The 23,234-nt window shown below is 43.4% G+C and overlaps 3 protein-coding genes across 4 annotated transcripts in view; 1 reads left to right on the plus strand and 2 right to left on the minus strand.

The window, feature by feature from the left end:
* Positions 1-15: 15 nt before the first annotated feature.
* ros1 (c-ros oncogene 1, receptor tyrosine kinase) lies at positions 16-8,583 on the minus strand. The gene is made up of 25 exons (XM_076979079.1): positions 8,538-8,583; positions 7,770-7,992; positions 7,620-7,696; positions 7,366-7,491; positions 6,816-7,000; positions 6,619-6,716; positions 5,970-6,475; positions 5,663-5,866; positions 5,464-5,574; positions 5,130-5,305; positions 4,763-4,954; positions 4,431-4,531; positions 3,296-3,510; positions 2,963-3,141; positions 2,692-2,854; positions 2,365-2,439; positions 2,146-2,266; positions 1,888-2,041; positions 1,624-1,688; positions 1,374-1,503; positions 1,154-1,251; positions 859-1,062; positions 635-769; positions 386-537; positions 16-195 (listed from the first exon to the last, which is right to left on the minus strand). Exons 1-25 carry the CDS (start codon positions 8,581-8,583, stop codon positions 32-34), a joined length of 3,900 nt encoding a protein of 1,299 aa, XP_076835194.1. The 3' UTR covers positions 16-31.
* Positions 8,584-11,115: 2,532 nt separating this feature from the next.
* pln2 (phospholamban 2) lies at positions 11,116-15,681 on the plus strand. The gene is made up of 3 exons (XM_076978470.1): positions 11,116-11,461; positions 13,403-13,739; positions 14,990-15,681. Exon 3 carries the CDS (start codon positions 14,998-15,000, stop codon positions 15,154-15,156), a length of 159 nt encoding a protein of 52 aa, XP_076834585.1. The 5' UTR covers positions 11,116-11,461; positions 13,403-13,739; positions 14,990-14,997; the 3' UTR covers positions 15,157-15,681.
* Positions 15,682-15,860: 179 nt separating this feature from the next.
* The window catches only part of fam184aa (family with sequence similarity 184 member Aa), a 17,753-nt gene continuing 10,379 nt past the window's right edge, over positions 15,861-23,234 (minus strand). The window contains exons 12-19 of one of the 2 annotated variants that reach the window (XM_076978469.1): positions 22,228-22,381; positions 21,373-21,500; positions 19,922-20,106; positions 18,803-18,949; positions 18,524-18,641; positions 18,338-18,442; positions 17,678-17,868; positions 15,861-16,202 (exon numbers count right to left, since the gene is read on the minus strand). In XM_076978469.1, the coding sequence (XP_076834584.1) occupies positions 16,127-16,202; positions 17,678-17,868; positions 18,338-18,442; positions 18,524-18,641; positions 18,803-18,949; positions 19,922-20,106; positions 21,373-21,500; positions 22,228-22,381 (1,104 nt within the window). In that variant the 3' untranslated portion in view covers positions 15,861-16,126. The remainder of the gene's footprint in view (positions 16,203-17,677; positions 17,869-18,337; positions 18,443-18,523; positions 18,642-18,802; positions 18,950-19,921; positions 20,107-21,372; positions 21,501-22,227; positions 22,382-23,234) is intronic. The other variant, XM_076978468.1, reaches the window with a different exon arrangement.

Consider the following 23,234-nt stretch of genomic DNA (forward strand, 5'->3'; position numbering starts at 1 on the left):
ATCTAGACTATTTCCCCAGTGCATTGTCTCCTCATGTTTCTTCTGTAAGTGATGAGCAATCTGTTGCAATGCCATCTGTATGTCCTGCCTTATCTGGCTGATACATCAGGTAATTTAGGCCCTCATTGCTGAGGACATGAGTCAGCGCTGTCCCCACACCCTCATCTGTGTCCACACCTTCGGAAGGCTCCTCCTCTGGAGAAGTGAAAAACAAGAGCCTTGTGGAAATGGGTATTGGCAAAGGTCAGTGCAAAGGTATGTTTGCTCAAAGCAGTGCCTGCTAGGTAAACTGAAGCAGAAGACGAACCTGTAATTGTCACTATCTTTTACACGTTGTTAGTTGCTGGGTCCATACGTTCAGACTTAAGCAACAGTGTAGTCTTACCTTCTTCTTGGTAGGCTTGGTTGACATGACCATTTCTTTCATCTTGACTGAGTGTTTTAGCCTCTCTCAACTGCGCTAAAGTTCTCTGGAGACAACGGAAGCTTGGTCTCTCGGTGGGCATCGCCCTCCAACATTCCAACATCACATTATATCTGGGTGTAGTTGCAAATGAGGAGGTTAGTAGAAATTACGTTGTTGCAGCGCTTTAGAGGAACCGAAGAAATTATATACCCATTGCATGAGACATACAGAATCAATGGACACCCAGTGGGAGCCGGGAGCCGTCCACCTGCACTAACGTGATGCAAGACCTCTTGATTGGAGAAAGCAGGGTACGGCTGTTTTCCCAGTGTCACAATTTCCCACAGTAGAACCCCAAACGCCCTGACAATAAACACAACATATAAAGTGTGTTCATTTAAGGGAACGCTGATAAGCTTGTTTCTTCTGAGTCTGAAAAAGTCACTGCTCACCATACATCAGAATGCTTATTGAAAATGCCGTCTGTGAGACTCTCCGGGGGCATCCACCGTACGGGCAGCAGGCCCTCGCCTCTCTTCCTGTAGTAATCGTTCTTATAGACATCGCGGGCCAAACCGAAGTCTCCAATCTTCACTAATCTATCGGGATCCGCATATTCTCTCACTGAAACCAGACAGTTTCTTGTGGCAAGATCTCTGCATAAGGATAAAAATGATTTAAATCAGCTATTGCTGATTGCTAAATAGTAGCATATATTTTTGTTATTATTTGTGTAGATATTCATACCTATGAACGAAATGAATCTTTTCCAAATATGCACATCCTTTGGCAACATCCAAAGTTATATCAAGAAGGCTGGTGAGGTTCAGCAATTGCCCATGAGTCTGTCAAATTCAAGACTTAAGATCAGTGAAATCAGTAAATCCAGTGAAGAGAGGTGTGAGATTACAGTGGGATTATGATTTTCGTGTAGGAAAGCGTGATGTCAGGTCAGTGAGGTACTCACCGCAGTAGATCGTGCTCCGTGCAGGTAGGAGCGTAGATCTCCCCCCTCCATCAACTCCAGGATGAGATAATGAGGTTCATCAAGCAGACACACCCCAAGCAGTTGCAGGATGTTGGGGTGATGAAATTGGCTGGACTCACACACAGCAGCACAGCAGACTGTTTCTTTACATGTATACTTATATGGAAGGTGCGGTCATATGACATGGTTGTGCATAGTCAAGATCGTGGGAGAAAATAGTTCCAGGTACCTCATCAATTGCGCCTCTTTCAAGAATTCCAGTTTCTCCTGACTGCTGGCTCCGTGGCGCAGTGTCTGTTGAGAGTACCACCATTATGAACACATTCGACAGCTCTGTGGGGCCTCCCCATGCAAGATCTGACCAGATTACTTTCACTGAAAGCAATGCCTACGTTTGTTAACTTAGAAATGGAGGCCACCTTCAAATATTACATTATGGATCCTGAAAAATGAAACATTAGACAGATGTTTCTGTAGTAATTCAGAGCTTTACCTTGACAGCTACTCTCTCCTCTGTATTCTGGTTTTTAATCATTACCCCCTCATAAACCTCGCCAAAGGCACCACTGCCCAACAGCCGCTGCAGTCTAAGACATTCCCTGGGGAAAGCTGGCAACAGTTCTGTCCCTTGATGGATAGGCAGCACACTAAATAGACGTAACGATGGACATGAAAAAGAATCATTAAAATGTTCTTTTCTGTTTGTTTTAATATTGATTACCATGGTTGTATGGTGGTCACTGTTGTATACCTGACAGCGTAGCAGGTGTTGCCTACACCCACCATACCTCTGCTCTGTACCTCACCTTCGCAGTTCAAATCATTCTGAATTTTGATCTTGGGTGTCTTTTTTCTTTGCCACATGATGCAACCTTTATAACAGAGTAAAGTTATGACTGCATTTGCATATATGCATATGCATATATATATTAATGAAATGATAATAACAAATGCATGGTTCTAAACTTACTGGCTACTCCAACAATTAGGGTAATTATTGTAACACCTAGCAAAATAAATTCCATGTTTGCTTCTGTAGGTGTGTCTGTTGAGAGATGATTGACACCATAAATCATCTAGCATGACATTTAACTAGCATGACATTTTTATCATACATTTGTTAGGGTTAGACCATATGGTTTGTGTACCACTAATCTATAACTATAATCTATAACTAATAATCTAGAAGTTGTATGAAAATTATGTAGCATTTACAGTACTGTAAATATTACAAAATGTTAAAGAATTTTTTATCACTGCCAGAATGAATGATAATATGTATGTCTTAATGTCTTACCCCTGTCTGGTGTGAAGAGAACTTGAAATGTTGAGTCACCCTTACCCCAATAAGTATATGGAGTTATCATGATATTAAATTTGGTATTTGGCTTGAACATTTTGACTTGCAGGAAGGGTTTAGCGAATGTATTGAAAGTGGGACAGTGCTTCATGCAATATGTCTGTGAGAAAACATAGTTCAAATTATTCACTAATAGTGACGGCTTTGAAAAATGTGTTATCAGTTGAACAGACATTTTGTACAAGGCTGTTTGGTGAATGAAGTGTACCGTGTCTGAATGTGACTTGAGCAAGTTTAAATCGTGAGAGATTACACAGTAGAGCACCGTCCCAAACTCAACTGCGCTGGGCTCCCACATGATTCCAAACACTGAACGGTTGCCTTCAAGACGAATCGATGTTTTTAAAACCGCAGGTGGGATTACCAGTGGAGGAGATATGAAGTCATCTGGACACACACAGCTTGTTTAAAACATCACATTTAGCTAGTAACAGAATGTGCCACAGAAAAAGTCGACAAAATGTCTATAAGCTTAATAGATTAACAAGTGTCAGTCATTTTATTATAACAATTATTTTATTATATTTAAAAGACAAATGACCTGGAAGAGGTTTGAGGGATTTCTGCAGCAGAGCAAAAGCCGTCAGGGTGACGTTTGAAGACAAGAGGACGCTCCTTGTTTGATTCACCTCTTGGATTCTCAGTTGTCCTTCTTTACCCAACCACACAAGCCGTCCACTGTAGTAGGCAAGCTGGTGATTCAATACTTCAGATGAGCTCCATTTTAGCATTTGTGTCACTTTGGTGTCCTGTGGTCTTAAGGAGAAAATACATGGCATTGCAGGATCTGGTGAGATTTAGTTAATTGGTGAATGTTTCTTAAAGGTAGATGCATTATTTTCTGAACTGCTGCCTTATGCAAATTGAAAGAGATAATGATAGTACTGAGAAATGTAATGCTTCTCTGCAGATTTTCCTGTACTTAAAGACATACGAATGGGTTGGTTGGAAAACAGGACCATACAGAAAACACATTATATTGATATAAACTTCATGTTTTTTCACAAGGTTTTAACAGTAATATTAGATTTGAGGTTTGTATCTATAAATATACTGTATATGCATAAATATATAAAATTGCCATAGCAAAACTATTGAAAATCTTTAAGATTTAAGTCAGTATTTAAATTATATTTAAGTCAGTATCATCTCATAGAAATCATGGTTTGCTATACTGTAGACCAGGGGTGCTCATTACGTCGATCGCGATCGACCGGTCGATCGCGAAGGAAGTGTCGGTCGATCGCGAAGGAATGTGCGTATATCGCGTCACATAAAATAGTAGTAGATGAATCGCACATCAGCACTGACGGTTGTATTTTGATTGACATTCACGGTAGCCAATCTGCAATCCACTCAACAAATTACGTTCGCCACCCCCCCCCCCCTCAACATATTACGTTCGCCACCCCCCCCCCCCCCCGGTCAACAAATTACGTTCGCCGCCACCCCGGTAGATCTTTCTCACTGGGTCATCTTATAAGTAGCTCGCAAGCTGAAAACTGTGGGCACCCCTGCTGTAGACTATAATTTTCAATTTGTTGAAAATATCAAACATGCTTTAGTGCTTCACATATAATAAGCACATTGTTGTATGGAGATTATTAGTTATTGTTTTTATTTATCATTTAAATGTCTGTATTGTTGCATTTAAATGTCTGTATTGCCATGCCTACCTCACATTGTTGATATGTGCTCTGTAAAGATTTAAGAAGGAACCATCTTGTTCGAGCCAGTACAGATTCCTCTCTGAGAAGTCTGCGGTCACACCAACAATCTGTGGAAGGAATTCTGACATATATTAATATGATATATAAATCCACTTCTCAACCCAGTCCTGGGGAACCTTCAAACAGTGGTTTCTCTCATTAAAAAACAGAATACCTTGCACAGGTATATTGAGGAGCAGGTTAGGCAAAAATAGCTGTTTGTTGGGTCTTCAGTACTGTGTTGAGAAACATTGGTGTAGAATATATTAATGCTTTTGAATATATTTTCCGCACTCCACCTTTTTTCCTGTGAAGACACTCAGCTCTTTGAGTAGTTCACATCTCTCCCCGTCCAGCCTACAAGTCTGCACTGTGGTTTCAGTCGTCCAGTAGATGGCAGCATTGGGTGAGTCTATAAGTAGGCTTTCGACCTTTTGCTTTGCAGTGAGAAATAACTCAGCCTGCTGACCAGACATAGCTCCTCTGCATATCTGATGACAGTTTGAAATTGGCTTGCATGAGATGCCTCATAATAAAGACATGTGATAGTAGTCATTAAGGGAATTCCCAACAATGCTTTGCTCATGTTTCTTTTTTGTGCACACTCTTTTTTATCCTCAAGGTTTTTTTGTACACTGTACAAAATGGCATATTTCCAGTACACACCATACTCGTGTTGCAGCTCCAGTAAAAATATTGGCCCAACCAGTCAAAGGCTACAGCATCGGCCCTCAAGGCCTGAGGCACGGTAAAAACTTTAGGACGAGATGTGTGGTCATCCATCCAGTTAATGTGTCCTGCGCTGTCAGTCCAGAACAGTGTGTCGTTATACCAGTCCATGTCTGTTTAACACCAATGCAAATCGCAAAATGGTGAGACCGCAATATTTAGGCTACGACACTCTTTCATTTGTTGTGTGAATTCAGAAGTCATTTTAAACTAATATGATCAAGTACAAAGCAGGTAAAATATCAAGTTCTCTTGGCTACCACGTGAATACCTTTCACATCTTTGGCATGAATGTCCATCGATTCATGGAAGTGAAAACTGTCCAACGTTTGCTTCCAAAACCCTCCGTCAGAGGCAGCAACTATGTATGGTGCCTCTTCAACTGGTCGTAAAGAGCACAGATTCCATTAATCAGCTTGACATGAAAAGATTTTATTTTGTATAGTTAATAGCACATTAACCACCCATACCTGCTTGGAGAGTTGTGCCATGAAATGATACTGTTTGGGATTGTCCTCCAGGAGAATTGGCCCACACAGTAAAACTGTAATTCACAGTGCTCTGCAGGTCTGTGACTGAAGTGTGTGTCTCAGTTATATCAATAATGTCCTTAACCACCGTTCCATTCATTGAACAGCTAACAGAATACGTCCAGTTTTGCCATGACGATGGACCTAAAAGATGAGAAACAAACAACTCTGGAGGTTTTGGATTAAGCGAAATTGAAACTCTAACAAAGCATAAACTTTACTGAAGGACATCTGTGAAGTCCCTCACTTGATCCGTTTGTGATTTTTGGTTTGTTCCAGTGGAGAGTAGCTGAATCTGATCCAAACACAACCTGTAAGTCTTGTGGCCTCCTGGGTAGTGGATAGGACTGGGAGAAAGGACTGAGAAAACAGAGGTTTCCAAAACCTGCATAAGAGGAATGCAAGATATCACAGTCCATAGGGAACTCTGTGAATAAGGCCACGGGACCCTTCCCAGTCTCTTTATACACAGCCCACCCGTCTGTGATCATAAGTTGTCCATTTTCATAAGCTATACTTAGGGTGTTATAGTAAATCTCAGACATCAGAATGACAGGCAGTGATCCATCCAGAGACACTGTTGACAGCATGTGTTTTTCTTGGTTGTAGAAGAGCAGTCTCTTAGTGGTGGAGCTGACCATGAAGTCACTTATGGTGGCTGATTTGACCACAAGAGTTAAATGTTCTTCATGATTGAAGATCTCCGGAAGAGAAATCCGATGTATTCCATTTTGCAAAAGTAAGAACAGCCATCTGACAAGACAACAAATTAGTGTTATAACCTGTTATAGAGCCCAAACGTCCACTGCTTTTTATTTAGTTCTCACAATTTGTGATAAAAGAGCCATTAAAGAGATTTAAAATCATGTTTTTTTATAGCATTTCATGATACTTACCCATTGTAAGGATCTGCAAGTATTTGTTTAGGAGTGCTGGGTAAAGTCAGGTTAAAGTTCACTGGAGAGGAACAGTCATCTAGTTTACAGTAGTAGACCTATATTTATTTAAAGGGATGATAAAACAAGCAAATATCATTGGACTTCATACAAAGAGAAAGTGGGCACAGAGGATAAAACCAGAGAAGTACACACACCTTGCCAATAGAGACGTAGTACAGCTTCCTGTAGAGCCAGTCCACAGACAGAGCCGTCACCTCTGCCGACGCCGAGTACAGGAGTTGGAGGTCCGAGGGGTCGGTTAGACTGTCTGCCCCCTTTTCCCATATACGAGTTCCCTCCGAGAAGTAGACATGGTTGGAGTGATGATACACCGCCAACCCTGTGAGCAATGCGAAGGTTATCTTATCAGGAGGAAGGCTTACTATTCAGTGAGAACACTGAATAAATGTCTTCAAATATCATGGGCTGCACAGAGCTTATCTTCTTCCCTGATTTAACACGGCCGTATTAGGCACATAACGAACACCTTGGTTAATACACGATGGGTTAAATATGATAGAATATCCATCCAGCTTATCAGATAATTAAAAGTCATTTATGAGAAAATTATGCGTGTCAGGAAATGCTCTCATCCGTGGAGGATATGTGTGGTTTTAGGAGCACTGTTCTCGTGTCTCTTTGAAACCCATGCCGCGGTCCCCTGGCGGCAAACGTATAATTGCAACTTAGAGGAGAGGGTGAGACCTGTAATGTTGGCTTGTATAAGTCCGTCTGCGAGGCAGTCGGCTGGAGTGAAGAAGTCTGCCTCCGCCTGCCTTCTCCTCAACGAATTCAGTCTGGACGCAAAGACCCACTGATCTCCGTTCTGCTCTGAAGCACAAGCATTGACATTGCCTCATCGTTTTATTTATCCCTTATTTTGGGATGAAAGAAGAGAGATTGCATGTTCCCAATTTGATTGCAATACGTGTCTGACCATCACCATGGCTTTGACTGACCGGGTCGAGGTGGGGTACACAGACTAGCTTCTGCAACATCTCCCTGGCCTTCACGATTCACGGCAGCTATGGAAATTCTGGATCAAAAATTATCTTCGGTAAATCTCACGCAGCTTTTAAAAGAACAGTATTGTGGTCCAAAATGTATACCTGTATGTGGTGTTGTAATGTGTTGGGTAGAATGTGGTGAAGAAGACATTTTCTCCAGTGGTTGTGGTGACAACGTGTTCGTGAGCTGTGAGGTTGAGATTGTAGCCCACAATGGGGCCCCCGGGACTCTCTGGAGCTGACCAGCTGATGTCCACACTCTCTCCAGAGACACTCTCAATGCTCTCAATAAGAGGATGGGAAGGAACTGTGGATGGCTTAGTTACTGAGTATGACGTGAAAAATGGATGGAAACAAGTCTGAAAGATGCTAGCCGAAGTTTTAATTCAACCTACCTCCATATGGCTCCGTTTGATACAAAGGACTCTCAGGGGAAGACGCTTGTGTCTGTGATGTCACAGCCCAAATTCTGAACTTATACAGTGAAAATGGCTTCAAATCCTCCACCGTGCATGTCAGCTCTGTAACATTCTACAGACAAATATGCATCCATTAAGGATTAATTTTGGATTAAAGCACAAATTATTTTAATGTAAACATGGTGGACCCCCTCCTCCATACCTCTATTTGCTTCCAAACACCAGATTGTCCCGGCCCTGTCCACTGTGGAATGTAGATCACGTCAGAACATTTCACACGCGCCCAACCCAGAGAGATGCTGTGGGAGCCAATCCGTAAGGCGTAGGGTGCAGCGGGGGGGTGACACCCGTCTGGAACGACACGACCGAATCAAGCTCAGGTAACAGCCTCACGAACGCATAACAAACCCAGATGTCTTTCAGATTCTCACTACTTGCCATAGGTGCTTACCATGGAGACCGTTTTCACCGCCATTTATAGGAGCGTTTTCTACCATCTGGAACAGAGACAGGTTTTGCTGTCAGAGCACAAAGTTTGCAGACAGAAAATATATATTTTTTAATGATGTTACTGAAGCTGTTTGTTAAGCTGGACTTACTGGGGAACCTTGAGGCTGAGCGACACCAAGACGAATAAGATGGAGCAGCACAGCTGTCAGTAGAGCGCACAAACCAGCCGGGGTTCTCCCTCTCCAGACGTTCTCCATGTCCTCCCTCACAGCTGGGGCTAACCCCTGTTGTTGACCCTTGGACCCAAAACCCTTCCCTTTATCTTAGAAATGGCTGGGCATCAGTCAAGAAGACAGCATGACGGGTTTTTCGTGTCTGGTGCCATTATGGTTCTTTTTCGGTTATGGTTGCCGCTGTGCCAATTTTCACCTGTCTGCGTGAACAGAGAGGAAACAGGAACTTCTCTAGAAGTGTGTCATTCGTGGCTGGCAATAAACATGGGTTTTTATTAGATTATCTGAACTATGGACCAGGACAGAATCCAGAAACGGCGTGCTTATCTTTATAGTCGGTATGGATGAATACAAGTTTGTTTAAAGGGTTCATTGTTAGACATCTTTGTTTGAGAAACTCTGAGTAAAGAGTTTCTCTAAGTCTTAATGAAAATCAAACACATTTTCACATGCTAAATTCAGTGAAACTTCAGCAGGATATTGCAACATAGTTTGCTGATAAGATTCAGATCTATGGTAGGACATCTGTGTCATCTGATTTTGAATTTGAATTTGAAGCACTGAATTTTTTTTTGCCCTTGAATTTGAAGCACTGAAATTATGCATCTGAATTTTGTTGCTTTTGAATGGAATGCTAGAATTTTCAAGAACACATTTTCACTTTTATTATTCATGGTTAATAAAATACAATGAAAAAAATTCAAGCGTAAAAAAAAAATTCAGTGCAAAAAAAATTCAGTGCTTCAAATTCAAATTCAGAATCTGATGACACAGATTTCCTTCCATACACTACTTCTACTTCCATACACTACACCCTTCAGCAGGATATTGCAACATAGTTTGCTGATTCAGATCAAATTAACGATTACAGCTAAAACAGTAATAATGCACACATGAATAAGAACAAAAATAATCACAAAGTAAACAGTTCTTCCAGTTCCCTCTAGGTGGCGACACGAGACAACATTTTGATAACACGTTATAGGATGAGACGTAATTTATTCATATACATCGGGATGTACTCATCAAATGTAGCACCATCTTAGACCAGGAAGGCAACAGCAACACACTACCTTAGTGTTGGGTTATAAATCTCAACCTGCCAGCGCCACAGCTAAAATACACAGACACATAACACATCACATAACCATGTACGCTCACCCCAAGTGACAACGTGTTACCCCATAAACACCATGCAATCTGGCTTCTAATATACTGACATGTTAAATGATGGGTCCGTACAGTTAGCAGTGCTGTCCTTTGTCTTCAACACAGGAGGACCAGATAACCGAGGGATGAATTTAAGACTCTTTGCTGTTATCTCACGAGCTGTCAGGAGGCAGATTTCATGCTGTACGATGCTGTAACATGCTTGCACAAGTATTTAAGCCAATAGGTTAACACTGTAAAACAGCAATGCAGACAACAGATCTGGTGAAATAACCCATCACCCCGTGCCTGGATATAGACGTTTTTATTATTGAGCTAAACAATGATTCACTAGTGTAATAGTGATTTTGATAACGAGTTTTCCTCAGACCTTCTAAATCGCCAAAATGTTTTTTTCCCCACTGTCTTTGCCCAAACTGCCTCAGTGCCAAGCTAAAAATACCAAGCTGTTATATCATAAGAGCCCAGCATAAACATCAGCACTGGGTTTAATCTGTGAGACCAAGCTGCCAAGCTAGTTATACAAGGCGCCTCGACTGCTAAATAATAAAGGACATTTCTGACACCTTGATTTATTGACCATCCGCGTTAAAATATCAGCATGATACGAAATTCGTACTTGGCATAAGTACGCTTGGCTCAGACAAAAAGCCGTTTGCCCCCTCATGACCCCTGGCCCGTGACATGGCGACCCGAGTCTGCCTGCCATTCCTTACCTGGTGCAGTATTAGTGGATGTGAGCAGGGCACATATGGCCGAAGGGTCTGCCTGTACATGTGTGGTATCCGCTCAGTGCGAGCAGGAGCGTCGCGCAGTCTGGGCCTTCGTGAGTGAGCAGCACCAGGATTTAGGAAAAGCTTGATGGAGGCTGGAGGCATAGCTGCGATTACACGCTGGCCGATGCTGGCAGACGAATCTTAGATGGGTATTTTTTGGAAGGCATGTAATCTACTGGGCATTTGGGGTGACCTCGTGGCCAATTATCCAAGCACTCGAAGGTCGAGCGTTTCCTTCATTTAAAGTGGGTGATTCATGAACAACATCGACTCATCATAGCTGGAGACACACAGTATAAGTGATCTAAGTGATCTTAAGCACACACACACACACACACATATATATATATAAATGGTGTGACATCCCACACATCTACTATAACATGTAAACAGTAGGAGTGTTTGAACACGTAACAGTAGGTGTGTTTAAACAGGGGTTTGGTGCTTCACAGGTGTCGTGGTTGTGACTATTACAACGAGAACTTTACAGGGTGCTGTTCCTGGATCTCCCTACCACAACAATGTGAAGACCGCTGAGCTGGTTTTATTTAGGGCGAGGCGGATTTGCGAGAACAAAGGGAACTTATTTTGGGAGACCCACGCTGGCGATGGCCAGCACAGAAACAGGAATATCCCAATGACAGCTCACTGATTGTGCCAGCTCATGCCATTGAAACGGGCAAAGAAGAACAGCAAGACGGCATCGGAACGGCACATCCTCCTCTTCCTCACGGCCAGGTCTCAGGGTACGCTACGCACAGCTCCACTCCTTGTCACTTTTGGCATAAAAATGGTTTATGCATAAATACACAGCCATGGTGTTGATGGAAAAACAAATGGCTGAAGGCATTTGACACAATAGATTGTACTTGATCCTTCTGAAACAAGTGTCTGATTTGTATAGCCGGGTCTGACAGGGTCATCTTTCCCCGAGCCAAAGTTCAGTAAAGCTGCTTGTCAGATGATGTTTGTGGGACCTGTGTTAATTACACCTCTGGGGTTATGAAATATCAAGTCTCTGATACACATTTCTGTTACAACTAGGCTGTATTGTTTCCCTATAGGTGTTCCTGTTATAACGTAGAAATTGCAGCCATAGGACCGTTTTATGAAAAGAAAATGTTTTTTTTCTTGAGGTTTTAATACAAGGTTGATTCTTCAGGCCTCTTGGAAATCTTTTCACGTAGCTCTCTGCCGCCTGCCCAGAACGAACCGTCTGCACCATCAGACACCATCAGACACCTTCAGACGAGCGTCTTTTGCGGCCTATCAGGTGCCGCACGAGCAGTCTGTTATCTCCTGGAAGAGTCGCACCCTTCCTGACCAGACGAGTCCGCAGATGCGCTGATGGTGCAGCTCGCCGGTTCTGCTGAACGGGCCGAGTTTCTTCTCGCTCCAGAGAGAGGCTGAACGTTTTGATTGAGGAGCAGGCAGGAGGTTAGGGAGTTGGGAACAACGCTAGTGAATAACACGAGTGTGTGCAGGTTCACGAGTGTGTGCAGATTCATGATTGTGTACGAAAGCCAATGCTTTCAAATGAAAAGAAAAAAAATGAAATACTTCTATGGCATTGTACTGCAGTGCAGATGTCATTCTAGGTTTCAGCACTGACCCTGTTCTGGCCGTGTCTAGGTTCAGGATGCTAAGCTGTTTGTGTTATCTAAGAATACTTTGAATACACAACTCAAGCACTTTCTTACATTGCTCTAAATAAGTGCCATACATGTAAATGTAAGAATAAACAGCACTGTATGTTTTATAGAATAAATTCAGAATGAGTTTTTCATTCTCTATAATGTTAAACCTCACGTTTACATTGCATGCCAATGTAAACAACTCCAGTGCTGGCAGCTGAGAAGAGACTTTCCTGCTAGAGGATCATCTGAGTGTGAATGCAGACTGGGTCTAACGCTCAGCTCAGGATCCCAGTGTCTGACCACACATGTCATCAGGCAATCACATTCCTGTCCTCTCTGTGCCGACCCGGCCCGGCCCGGCCGTTATTGCTCTCACACACCTCCACCGCCCCCCCGCACGGCTGAATGTGTGACAGGGACGATGGTTGGGGGGGGGGGATTCAGGGACATGGGGGTTGCCTAGTAACACCACCTGCCAAAGCAGTCCTGTCCTTTTCAGAGCAAATACTTGTAGCCAAAATTCTCCTGACCTTCTTCACGATGGGCACTTCATCCATTACTGAGGAGCTGTGCTTTAAAAATGCTCAGTCTGCCAAACCAGCTAAAGCTCTTACTGGAGCCTTTGAAACAGATGAACCCAGTATTTTCACCTGCATGCACACAAAGCCCCAAACCCTGTTTAAACTGTCCATATGCCAGACATGAGATTCAAGTACTTTCATGAAACACTAAAATGCTTTCACTTAAATTAATAGCTTTGTTTCAGTAAAGCCCCTCTGGAAATGAAACCAAACACGACACTAACCCGACACCTTGTTCCATCTGTAAACAAATGTTTGCTTTTATTTGAAACAAACGCTTCACTGTGTAAGTTAATTATTACTAGAAAACACCAATAAGCAAATCACACATATAATATCCATTCAGATGTCAACACCCACGTAGTGAGATGGCCATTCCTAACACGAAGCCTTGTCTTTCTACAGAGAAATTCTTGAACTTTTGTAAAAACATTTTGAGCCATTGCTTTCTTTTTTTTCTTCCCCCTAGGAAATGATCAGAACAGATCTAACTATCCGCCACCACTTGGGAGATTCTGTTTACACTAAACAGGAGTTGCCAGCATCAAAGGAAAACCAGCATTAGATCGCTGTATCAGCGACAGGCCTTGGGAACTGGGGGTGTGCTCAGGCCGCCTGGTGCCCTATAGGCGCGAGGGACAGCGAGCTCGGGGCACGCCCTGCCCTTATAGACACATTCCCCACCCCGCCTGTCCTATAAACACCATGTCATGTCCTGAGAGGCTGTCTGGACAAATCTGCTCTCCTGCTGATGTTGGCAAGCGATCATCTTAAAGGTGCTTTGTGTCCAAGACATTCCTAAAAAGGTAAGAACTCGATTTTCAGTGCCATAATGACTTTTCTTAACCATGCAGGATGCTATAAACACAGTGTATGCACACCCAAAAAAGATGCTTGATTGATATGCCTTTTCAAAGTAGAGTTTTGAAAGTGAGAGCAATGGTATGCAATGGTATGCTTTGAAAGTCGTCCTTTGATCTATTTCTAGATTTTTATAGATATATCTGCACCTTGGGGTTACTGTAGCCTGTATCATTTCATAGTGAAATTAGAGTATTACAAAGATCTCTAAAATAAAAAAGGAAATATGGAAGCCTAGTGTGAAAGGCAACACTTATTTGCATTTTGTAATGTTCCCAGAAAATTGGGCTATTCAAATAAGTATACTGCTTGTAGTCAAGTTCATGAATATGCAAAGGATCATTCCACAACACAGTAATTGTGTCCAGTGTGACTGTCAAAATACGCTGACAGTTAGCATTTGAAATTGAACTGGTACAAAATACGCATGGATCACAAAGATATAAACCATCCATACAGCTGCTCAAATATGCCCTGTCTCAACTTCATTAAGAGTTTAGTGTTCAGGTGTGGGCTGAATACATCCGATCATGAGAACTGATAAACAAGAAGGAACACTTCTTGTTGACTGTAATCTGCCTAAGCAGGTCTGGAAAGCAGCACATGGTGAATCAGAAGTTAACGCTGTCAATCAAGCATGTGTGTCACTCTCATCTCCCAACTCAACTTCTCTATAGTTAGACAGAGATGGTGAATCCTTTGACAGTAGCATCATCCAGTTCTCATCATACTCAGACAATGAGTCAGACAATTAAGTCGATTGTTTCCCTCCAGAATACAAAACCCATATGTTAAAGTAGACAGCAGATACCAATGTGCTGGAGTGAATGGTAGCTCTCGCTCATTCTCTTTTTAATTATCAGCCAACACAGTTCTTCCGATATGCATTCCTTTTCTATCATAGCATTTCTACTGTCAATGTTAGATTTACTGACTTACAGTTTCTTACTGTGGGTTTTAGATTAACTATATGCACCAGTCATCAGTGTGATATGAGGTTGCCATCACAGTGGTAAAATAGTAAGATAATTGTCTGGAAATAGCATGATTGCTCTGTTTCTCTCTTTATTGAAATATAGGAGTTAAGCTCTCCCAGCTGAGAGTAACACAACACTGTCTCCTGGGCTGCTACTAGCTCCATACAGTTCGCTACTAGGGCAACTAGTTGACCCTCTCGTGTCCGGTCCCTCCCCAGCCGACCTAATGGAGCGGGTGCAGAACTTCACGCGCTCGGCGATCCGGAGGGCGTCGAACATCGAGGTGAATCCGCAGACCAAGCGCAACCTACAAGAGCTCTTCGTGAACTTCTCCCTCATCCTCGTCTGTCTCCTGCTCATATACATCATCCTCCTGCTCTTATGACGGCCAAAGACGTAATCTCGGGACGTGCCGACGTGTCGACGGCCGCTCCAGCTGGAACAAGCTCGGCGGAATGGGAATTTCATTTCCACGCCATGTTTTGAAAGGCACCTCTTGACTTTTGCAAACTCAGTATGAAATTTTAGTTGTAGTGTATGTTTTACATTTCTTACACCCCCTTGTTGGTTCTGTACTGCAAGTGTATTCACTGTAGGGATGGTCATACTTTGCATACTTGACAAGACAAGCTTGTGTTGTGTTGAGATCAGTCAAGAGCGTTTCATCAGACAATTAAGACATAAAATAATAAGATTGATCGGAAATGACATTATACACAGCAGAATTACACTGGGGTTAGCTGAAACTTAATGTACTCCTCACTTGCACGTATGCAGTCTGTTTTATTACTATTAATAGTAATCACGCATATTAAGAAGACTATAGGTATTGGTCTTGTTGCCTTTACCTGTTTTGTAGAAAATTTATTGTTTCAACTACTAATGTTAAAATAGAGATTTGGCCAGTTTTGGATGCTGTGTTTGAATTTCCAGCTAAATATATTCTGTTATAATACCTGTTTATTTTAACTATGTAAATCAATTTATTAAAGTGAAAGACATGCACATTTCTAAACAACATTTGAGTTGGGTTTTAAGGGGTAAGATACAAACATTGATTTACAATTGATGGTTTATTGTTTGTAACAAGACAATATAATATAAATATAAACACTGTGCAATTTATTTTTAAAACGGGTATTCCAACAGTTTCGGTCCATCAGGAAAAGAGATATCTGTGTAACTAAATCAGATCTCCTGCATCTCCTTTTGTATTGCATAAATGCCCAAGTCAAGGTACATTATTACAAAAAGAACCCAGGAAGTGAAATTCACAGTGAAGTATTTAACACACTAATGGAGTGTTGAAGAGTGTTATGTTTGACATGCTGTTCCGTGGAGTGTCTTGAGAAGTATCAGAAGGAGAAGTACTGAGACACCAGGTCCTGCGGCTCCTCCGGCGAGACTGTCAGATCCTCCGTCTCACGAGGGCTGCACAAAATTCAACCAGCGACAATTACTCCTCACACGGGGCACCAATAAACAGCACTCCGTCTCTCACGGGAAAAAGGCACCAGAAAAGATTCATTCTATCCTCTGTGTGATCCCTCGTGCCACCTCCAGTAAAAGTGGGCCATGCACAAAAAGAAAGAAAGAAAGATATGCAAGCCAGCTGTGCTCTTCATAAAGTCTCTTTACAAATAGAAACATCTCGTGCTCGTAGCAGGCGATATTTAACAAACTAACTCGTCTTGTAGCTTTAATTCACTCAGAGTTGCATCAGATGTTTCTGCCACAACTGCGTGATCGCATGGGTAACAAAGTCTATCCTCCACTTAGAAATATATATATGGAGCCCAGCAGTTGATGTGTACTCTACACAAGCAGCACAACTGCCTTAAAAAAAACAAAAAAAAAACCACCAAAGCCGCAATGGTGTGACAGGAGGACGGATGAGAAGATGAGAGGGCCTCACGCGTGCACGTTGGAGCCGCCGCACGTCACACACACCTAATCAGACATGCACATCCCCGAGAACAATGAGAACAGACACGGGGCCACTGCATGCTTATGTCCACATTCCAATGGCGTTTCTGGATCACGCACTGATTAAGTTGCACCCTTTCTGGATAGACGCGACTTACGTGTAGCCCGTAAATTCACTACACTCGCCGCTCAGACATGGACACAGAAATAGAACTGATGTGCAGGGACTGCCATGCTTGCTGAAGTCAGTACAGGACACAACCATTCTCCGTGAAGTCAGTACAGGACACAGTCATTCTCTGTGAAGTCATTACAGGACACAGTCATTCTCTGTGAAGTCAGTACAGGACACAACCATTCTCCATAAAGTCAGTACAGGACACAGTCATTCTCCCTGAAGTCAGTACAGGACACAGTCATTCTCTGTGAAGTTAGTACAGGACACAGTCATTCTCCCTGAAGTCAGTACAGGACACAGTCATTCTCTGTGAAGTCAGTACAGGACACAGTCATTCTCTGTGTAGTCAGTAGACGACACAGTCATTCTCTGTGAAGTCAGTAGAGGACACAACCATTCTCCGTGAAGTCAGTAGAGGACACCGTCATTCTCCGTGAATTCAGTACAGGACACAGTCATTCTCTGTGAAGTCAGTACAGGACACAGTCATTCTCCATGAAGTCAGTACAGGACACAGACATTCTCCGCACTTGCTTTGTCACCAAGATGCATCGCAGAGTGACGTAAGCACACGGGACAAATCACTGTGCACACTCTGTTTTAGGGTTTTTTTTCTACCAAAAATCCCAAACCAAACAGAGGAATGGAAAGAGACAAAGTGACACTTCTTCCACGACTTACTGCCGGGTCGAGACGGCGTGATCAAGCCGACGGCGGACGGATCAGTGGGCTAAGCAAGTCTCTTGTTTGCTGTGGTTGGGTGCGTGAGAGGACAGACGCTGGACGATGAGGTGGGGCTCACCTCTGGGTGGGCTGGGCCTGGGGCGGAGCGCTCGGAGGGGGTTGAGCTTTGTGCTCAGCATGCTGATTGGGGGAGCTTGGGGCAGACTCTAGGCAGGTAGGCTGCATGGGCCCCGCCCCCCTCCCTTGTGTTTCCACAACACTTAGGTTTGGAGAGCTGACGAACCTGTGTGCAGCTTTTCTACCCTTATGCTACATCGGAGGGACACAAACAAAAAGAGTTTCTTTGGAAACTAGGGAAGGACTAAATTTAGCTGCTAGTTTGGCGAGTTTATAAAATGAACACACCACTCTGGATGGAGAAAATTAGCTAGCAGTGATGGAGAATGGCTTCAAAATCAAATAGCAGTGTGATATGGGAACATGAGTCAAAGTAGACATTGACAATGAGATCACACGGGCCGACCTTACACTACACAGGAAGTAAGAGTTAAAAATCTATTCATGCAGAAAAACTCATTGCATTTTTAAGGGATGGATGCATTAGTATTTCAGTGGCCTTAATATATAATAAACAGTTATTAATTCTATTTTTTACTACATATTTTCTCTATTTTATGGTATGGACACTTGAGATTTTTGGTTAGAGCAGAGATTTGCCTATGTAGTACCTTTATAAATTGTTTAACAGTAACTGATCAATGTGGAGTGATGGTATTACCTTTACAAGTGGATTAATAACCCCCACATTGGGATTGGTGTTGAAGACTTTGCTGAAGCTCGTCTCTCGATTCACTAGCTCCAGCTGGTAGAACTTCTTATCATCCTGGAAGACATAGGAGCCACTGTGCATGAAACATGACTGTCATCATCCACAGCTCCATGGTTCTCTGAACTCAATACCCACCACCAGCTTCTTGACCAGGGTCTCTCTCTCCACCACCATCTCTCTGAGTTCAGCGATGGTTTGTAGATCTTCTGATCTGCTCTCCCTGTTCCGGAACTTCTCCTCCGTCCCTTCCAGTCTACACAGAAGACCCACAGAAAGCCGTTAAAAGGAGAAGCAAGTTAAAGCACATGAGAAATACAATTTCTAACAGTGCAGGTAAAAAAAATGTAGATAGAAAATGGTTCTTTCAAATGACAAATGCACACAATGACCACTGCCTATGGAGGAGGAACTCACATGATTTGGAGAGCAGAGATCTTGTCCTTCAGGAGCTCCTGGGCTTTGTTGAAATCTGAAAGCATGATCTGAGTTTCTCTGTTATGGGTAGCGTTCAACTCTCCAATCTCTCTCTCAAGCCTCTTAGACAGATCTTGCTCATGGGCCCTGGAATCAAACACCACCGTTTAGACCTTGAGGAAAAGCCAACGTGTTCGCAAAACAGCAGGTCCACTAAATGACGTTAAAACTTCCCCCGCTCTTAACCCTTACTCTCATTTTTACGTTCGCTGCTCCTATATTGAAACACTCAATATCAAGCACTGGTTCAAAAGGAGCTTCTCAAGCAATTCAGTCAAAAGGTTAATTCAGCAGGCATGAGCCCAGAAGATGAGAGAACCCTTGGCGGAAGGCCATGACCTCCAGGCAGAGTGAGTCAGTGTCACTCTTTGCATTCTCCACACAGAGGACTCCTCCTCTTCTGACAAGAATAATCCTCTCACTCATTCCTTAGGCTTGTGGTGGTGTATCACACAAATTCATATATTTGCTTTGTTTTTTTTATCCAAAACGAAGAAGCATCACTTTAGGAAACTGATGGACTTTAGAGTAAATCACTCACTGCCACACAGGTGCAGAAACATTTACTTCATGGCAAAAAAACGTTTTACAGCTTGAATCTTTGGCTTTCGTCCTACTTATTCATACAGCAGCTGCACCTAAGAGCCCTGGCAGCACCTGTGGGTGTGTGTATGTGTGTGCTGACGCATGCGTGTGTGTGTGTGTGAACACGAGCGGCTGTGTTTGTATGAGCGCTAAAGCAGAGGCATGCGCGTGTTTGCGCACTGAATCAGAAGAGCGCAAAAAGCGCAGGAGAGTCTTTGTGCTCGCGTTAAATCAGATTGCCGCGCACGTGTTTGTGTGCACGTTACAGCAGAGGGGCGTGCACGTGTTTGTGTGCACGTTACAGCAGAGGGGCGTGCACGTGTTTGTGTGCATGTTACAGCAGAGGGGCGTGCACGTGTTTGTGTGCATGTTACAGCAGAGGGGCGTGCACGTGTTTGTGTGCATGTTACAGCAGAGGGGCGTGCACGTGTTTGTGTGCATGTTACAGCAGAGGGGCGTGCACGGCTGCCGGACCTGATCTGTAGGTTGGCCTCACTGCGCACCCGCAGAACCTCCTTGCCCTTCAGCTCCAGCTCTTTGGTCAGTGTGTGGACCGTCTCGTTCAGCGAGTGGATCTCATGGTCCAGGTCAACGATGCGGTTGCTCCGGCTGTTCACCTCCTGCTGAAGGTCTGAGATGTGCCCCATCAGATCATCCTCCTGATGACATGCATGCAACTCCGGTCAGAATCAGCATCGATTTGAAAAGGGCCAGCCAAGGAACACTGGGGTAAAGGTTCACTATTCTGTTCACTATTGCGCTGTTATTATGTGAGGAGAGCCATACATGAGAGGAGCACAATTAAGAGGAGCTTGTGAGTGAGTGAAGACAGAGAGGGAGAGACAAACAGAAAGAGAGAGAGAGAGAGAGAGATATTAGAGTCAGTGTGAATGTGGGAGTGTGGGGATATGGGCAGGGCTTCTGAAGAACAATCTTCTCTCTTTTATTCATCATTTTTATTGTTCGTTTTCCGGGAAAGTGAGCCTTATTCTGGAGCAGATTCGTCACTGTTGGACCCACACCTCTGCCTCCTGCCCCTCGCACCGACACCAAGCCAAAATGTGTCGGCTGCTTTAGTTTTTAATAAATCATCATAGCGCTGTTTCTGTGTCTCCTTATCTGCTCACTTGCGTAAAAAAAAAATCAAAGCGGGATGGCTTTGCTTTCTGCGTGATCACAACTCTATAGTGCCATGAACAGCACTGATAGCCTTTATAAATCATGTGAGATATTTGTTATTTTTTAAAAATAGTGACTTATTAGCTGGGCATGCATATAAATTATATGACTAAGCTATGAAATATCCTTCAGGGCCAGATAAAGTTTTGTACGTTGCTTTGCATACATCATTAGCATTTTTAATGACTCTTGACCTTGATAGGAAGATTGTAAGTAATTTTTCCTTGTCCAGCTTCCAGATTTGACCAAATGGTGAATAAATTATGACTGTTATGTTTGTGTCTGTGTGAGAGTTCTACAGGGGAGATGCTAACTCCATGATGCAATCGCCATCATATTTGTTATATAATACAGTAGTGATCCCCAATCTGGTAGTTATGCCTAAACTGGTAGTGATCTCCAAGCTGCAGTTTAGCTTTGTGTGAAGCAATTAAGATGTGTGTAGAGTGGTTTAGATGTGTGTGAAGCAGTTAAGATGTGTTTAGAGTGGTTTAGCTTTGTGTGAAGCAGTTTAGATGTGTGTAGAGTGGTTTAGATGAGGGTGGAGCAGTCTAGATGTGTGTAGAGTGGTTAAGGCCTGCACAGAGCTGTTCATACGTGTATTTAGTCAGGTTGTGCTGTGTGGTGTGTACAGTGGTTTGGCTGTGTGTGTGAGAACAGCCATTTGGCTGTGTGTGTGTGTGTGTGTGTGTGTGTGTGTGTGTGTGTGTGTGTGTGTGTGCGCGTGTGCAGCGTGCGTTCCTCACATGTTGTTGGCAGCACTCTAAAGTGTTGTCCAGCTCTCGTTTGGCGGCTGTGTTCTCCTGCAGGTGCACCTGCCTTAGGTGTTCTATAGCAGTCGCATGCAGGTGGTTCAGCTCGGAACGCAGAGAAGCTACATCACACACACACACACACACACACACACACACACACGTCCAAATAAACATATACATGATGGGCAGATATACAACAAAGAACATTTTCCAACAAAATTCTTCATAACAGTCTTTTTTTATCTCACATAAATGATGCTGTGTATGAGATTCTGGTGTTAACGAGCTCTCGTAATGATCTCTAATGGCGCTGGTTGAGCTGTTTGGGGACAGACTCTCATAGACTCCTGCTTATCAATCTACAATTCATCCATTCAGATTTCTGCCTGCCAGATTCCTAATGAAGTCGAACCCAACTGGGTGGGAATGCAGCCAGAGGGATTTATAGATCTCCTTCTGTGAGGAGGCCATAGTTACGAAGAGCAGACCCCACCGCACGGCCTCACTGACCACATCAGACTCGGGTCGGTGGTCCAATCAGAGGCCTGGCGATTAAAGCAGACGTGTGTGAAAAAGAGTGATACTGCTAGGTTTCTTGCTAAGCCTGGCCTGGGCAAAATCTCTTCAGATGTGTGAATTACTGCCCTCTTTATCAGGCAATTTTGTGCCAGACGGCACAGTCTGTGCACGGCTGCTTCCTTCTTCCTGTAGACAGGACCCATCAGCACTGCAGGGTGGCCTGCTACCCTCTATGCTGTTTGTCTGTTTTGTGTTATTTTTTCACAGTGGTGTTGAGGTTAGTGCTGTAGTGGTGGTTCGGCGGAGGGCCCAGACGTTTGAGCTCACCCAACATGGCTTTGCCCTCGTCCTCCAGCTCAAAACGCAACGTCTGGAGCTCCTGGTCAGCCTGCTGACGCAGAATCTCCAGGGTCTGTCTGTGGGCCTCTCTCAGAGCCTGCAGCTCCTCTCTCTGTTCCTGTTTTAAACGATCCTCCAGCTCCTACACACACACACACACACACACACACACACACACACACACACACACACACACACACACACACACACACAACCGAGAACCCTCTGTATAACACAAACCCATATGGTACAAAACAAAAAAAACAAGTAAACAGAACAAAACTAAATATACACACTAAAAACTATACCTGCACAGCATCATTGGAAACAAACGACCAATGTAAACATGGTCAGCACCACAGGAAGGCTTTCTCTTTTTTTGCTCTTTTGTATCATGTACCACAGTAAAATTTAAAAGGCATCGAACCTGCGGATCCAGACCACAAAGGTGCCGTTCCACAACACAAGTCCCCACGGTGCCTGTGACAACCCTGGACTAACGCGGCGGAACAGAGATGAAAGCGGGCCTTCCGTCTTTTACTTATTTCTTGGTAATCCAGAGCGTGACGAAGGAAAAGAAAGGACTCTCCCGGCTGCCGAGCTAGCATTGCGAAAACGAAGGAAGCCTGTAAACCTTAACGTGATGTCTGGGCTTCAGAGAGCGGTTGACTTCCTACGATCTCCTCTACTTCCTGGGTACCCAACTAAAATGGGAGTCAATTTAGATAACGTTCAGTCTTTTGCAAACTGTAGCATGAAAAGGTTTATAGAAACCACAAAAGCTCTGCAGATACAGGCAGGAAAATTTGGCAAGAAAGAATGAGTGATAAAATCATGATAAAATCAAGAACTAACAGGCGTTTATGTAACGAAGCATTTGGACATTCGGAGGCCAATGTGAGGTATTTCTCTCTCTGCAGTATAGGAAAAACGAATTTCACTGTGACAGAACAGAAGGCAGCAGGGGACGTCTAGTAAATTGGCATTTACCACGG

This window comes from Brachyhypopomus gauderio, chromosome 17 (assembly GCF_052324685.1).
Source record: "Brachyhypopomus gauderio isolate BG-103 chromosome 17, BGAUD_0.2, whole genome shotgun sequence".
NCBI classification, from domain to species: domain Eukaryota; kingdom Metazoa; phylum Chordata; class Actinopteri; order Gymnotiformes; family Hypopomidae; genus Brachyhypopomus; species Brachyhypopomus gauderio.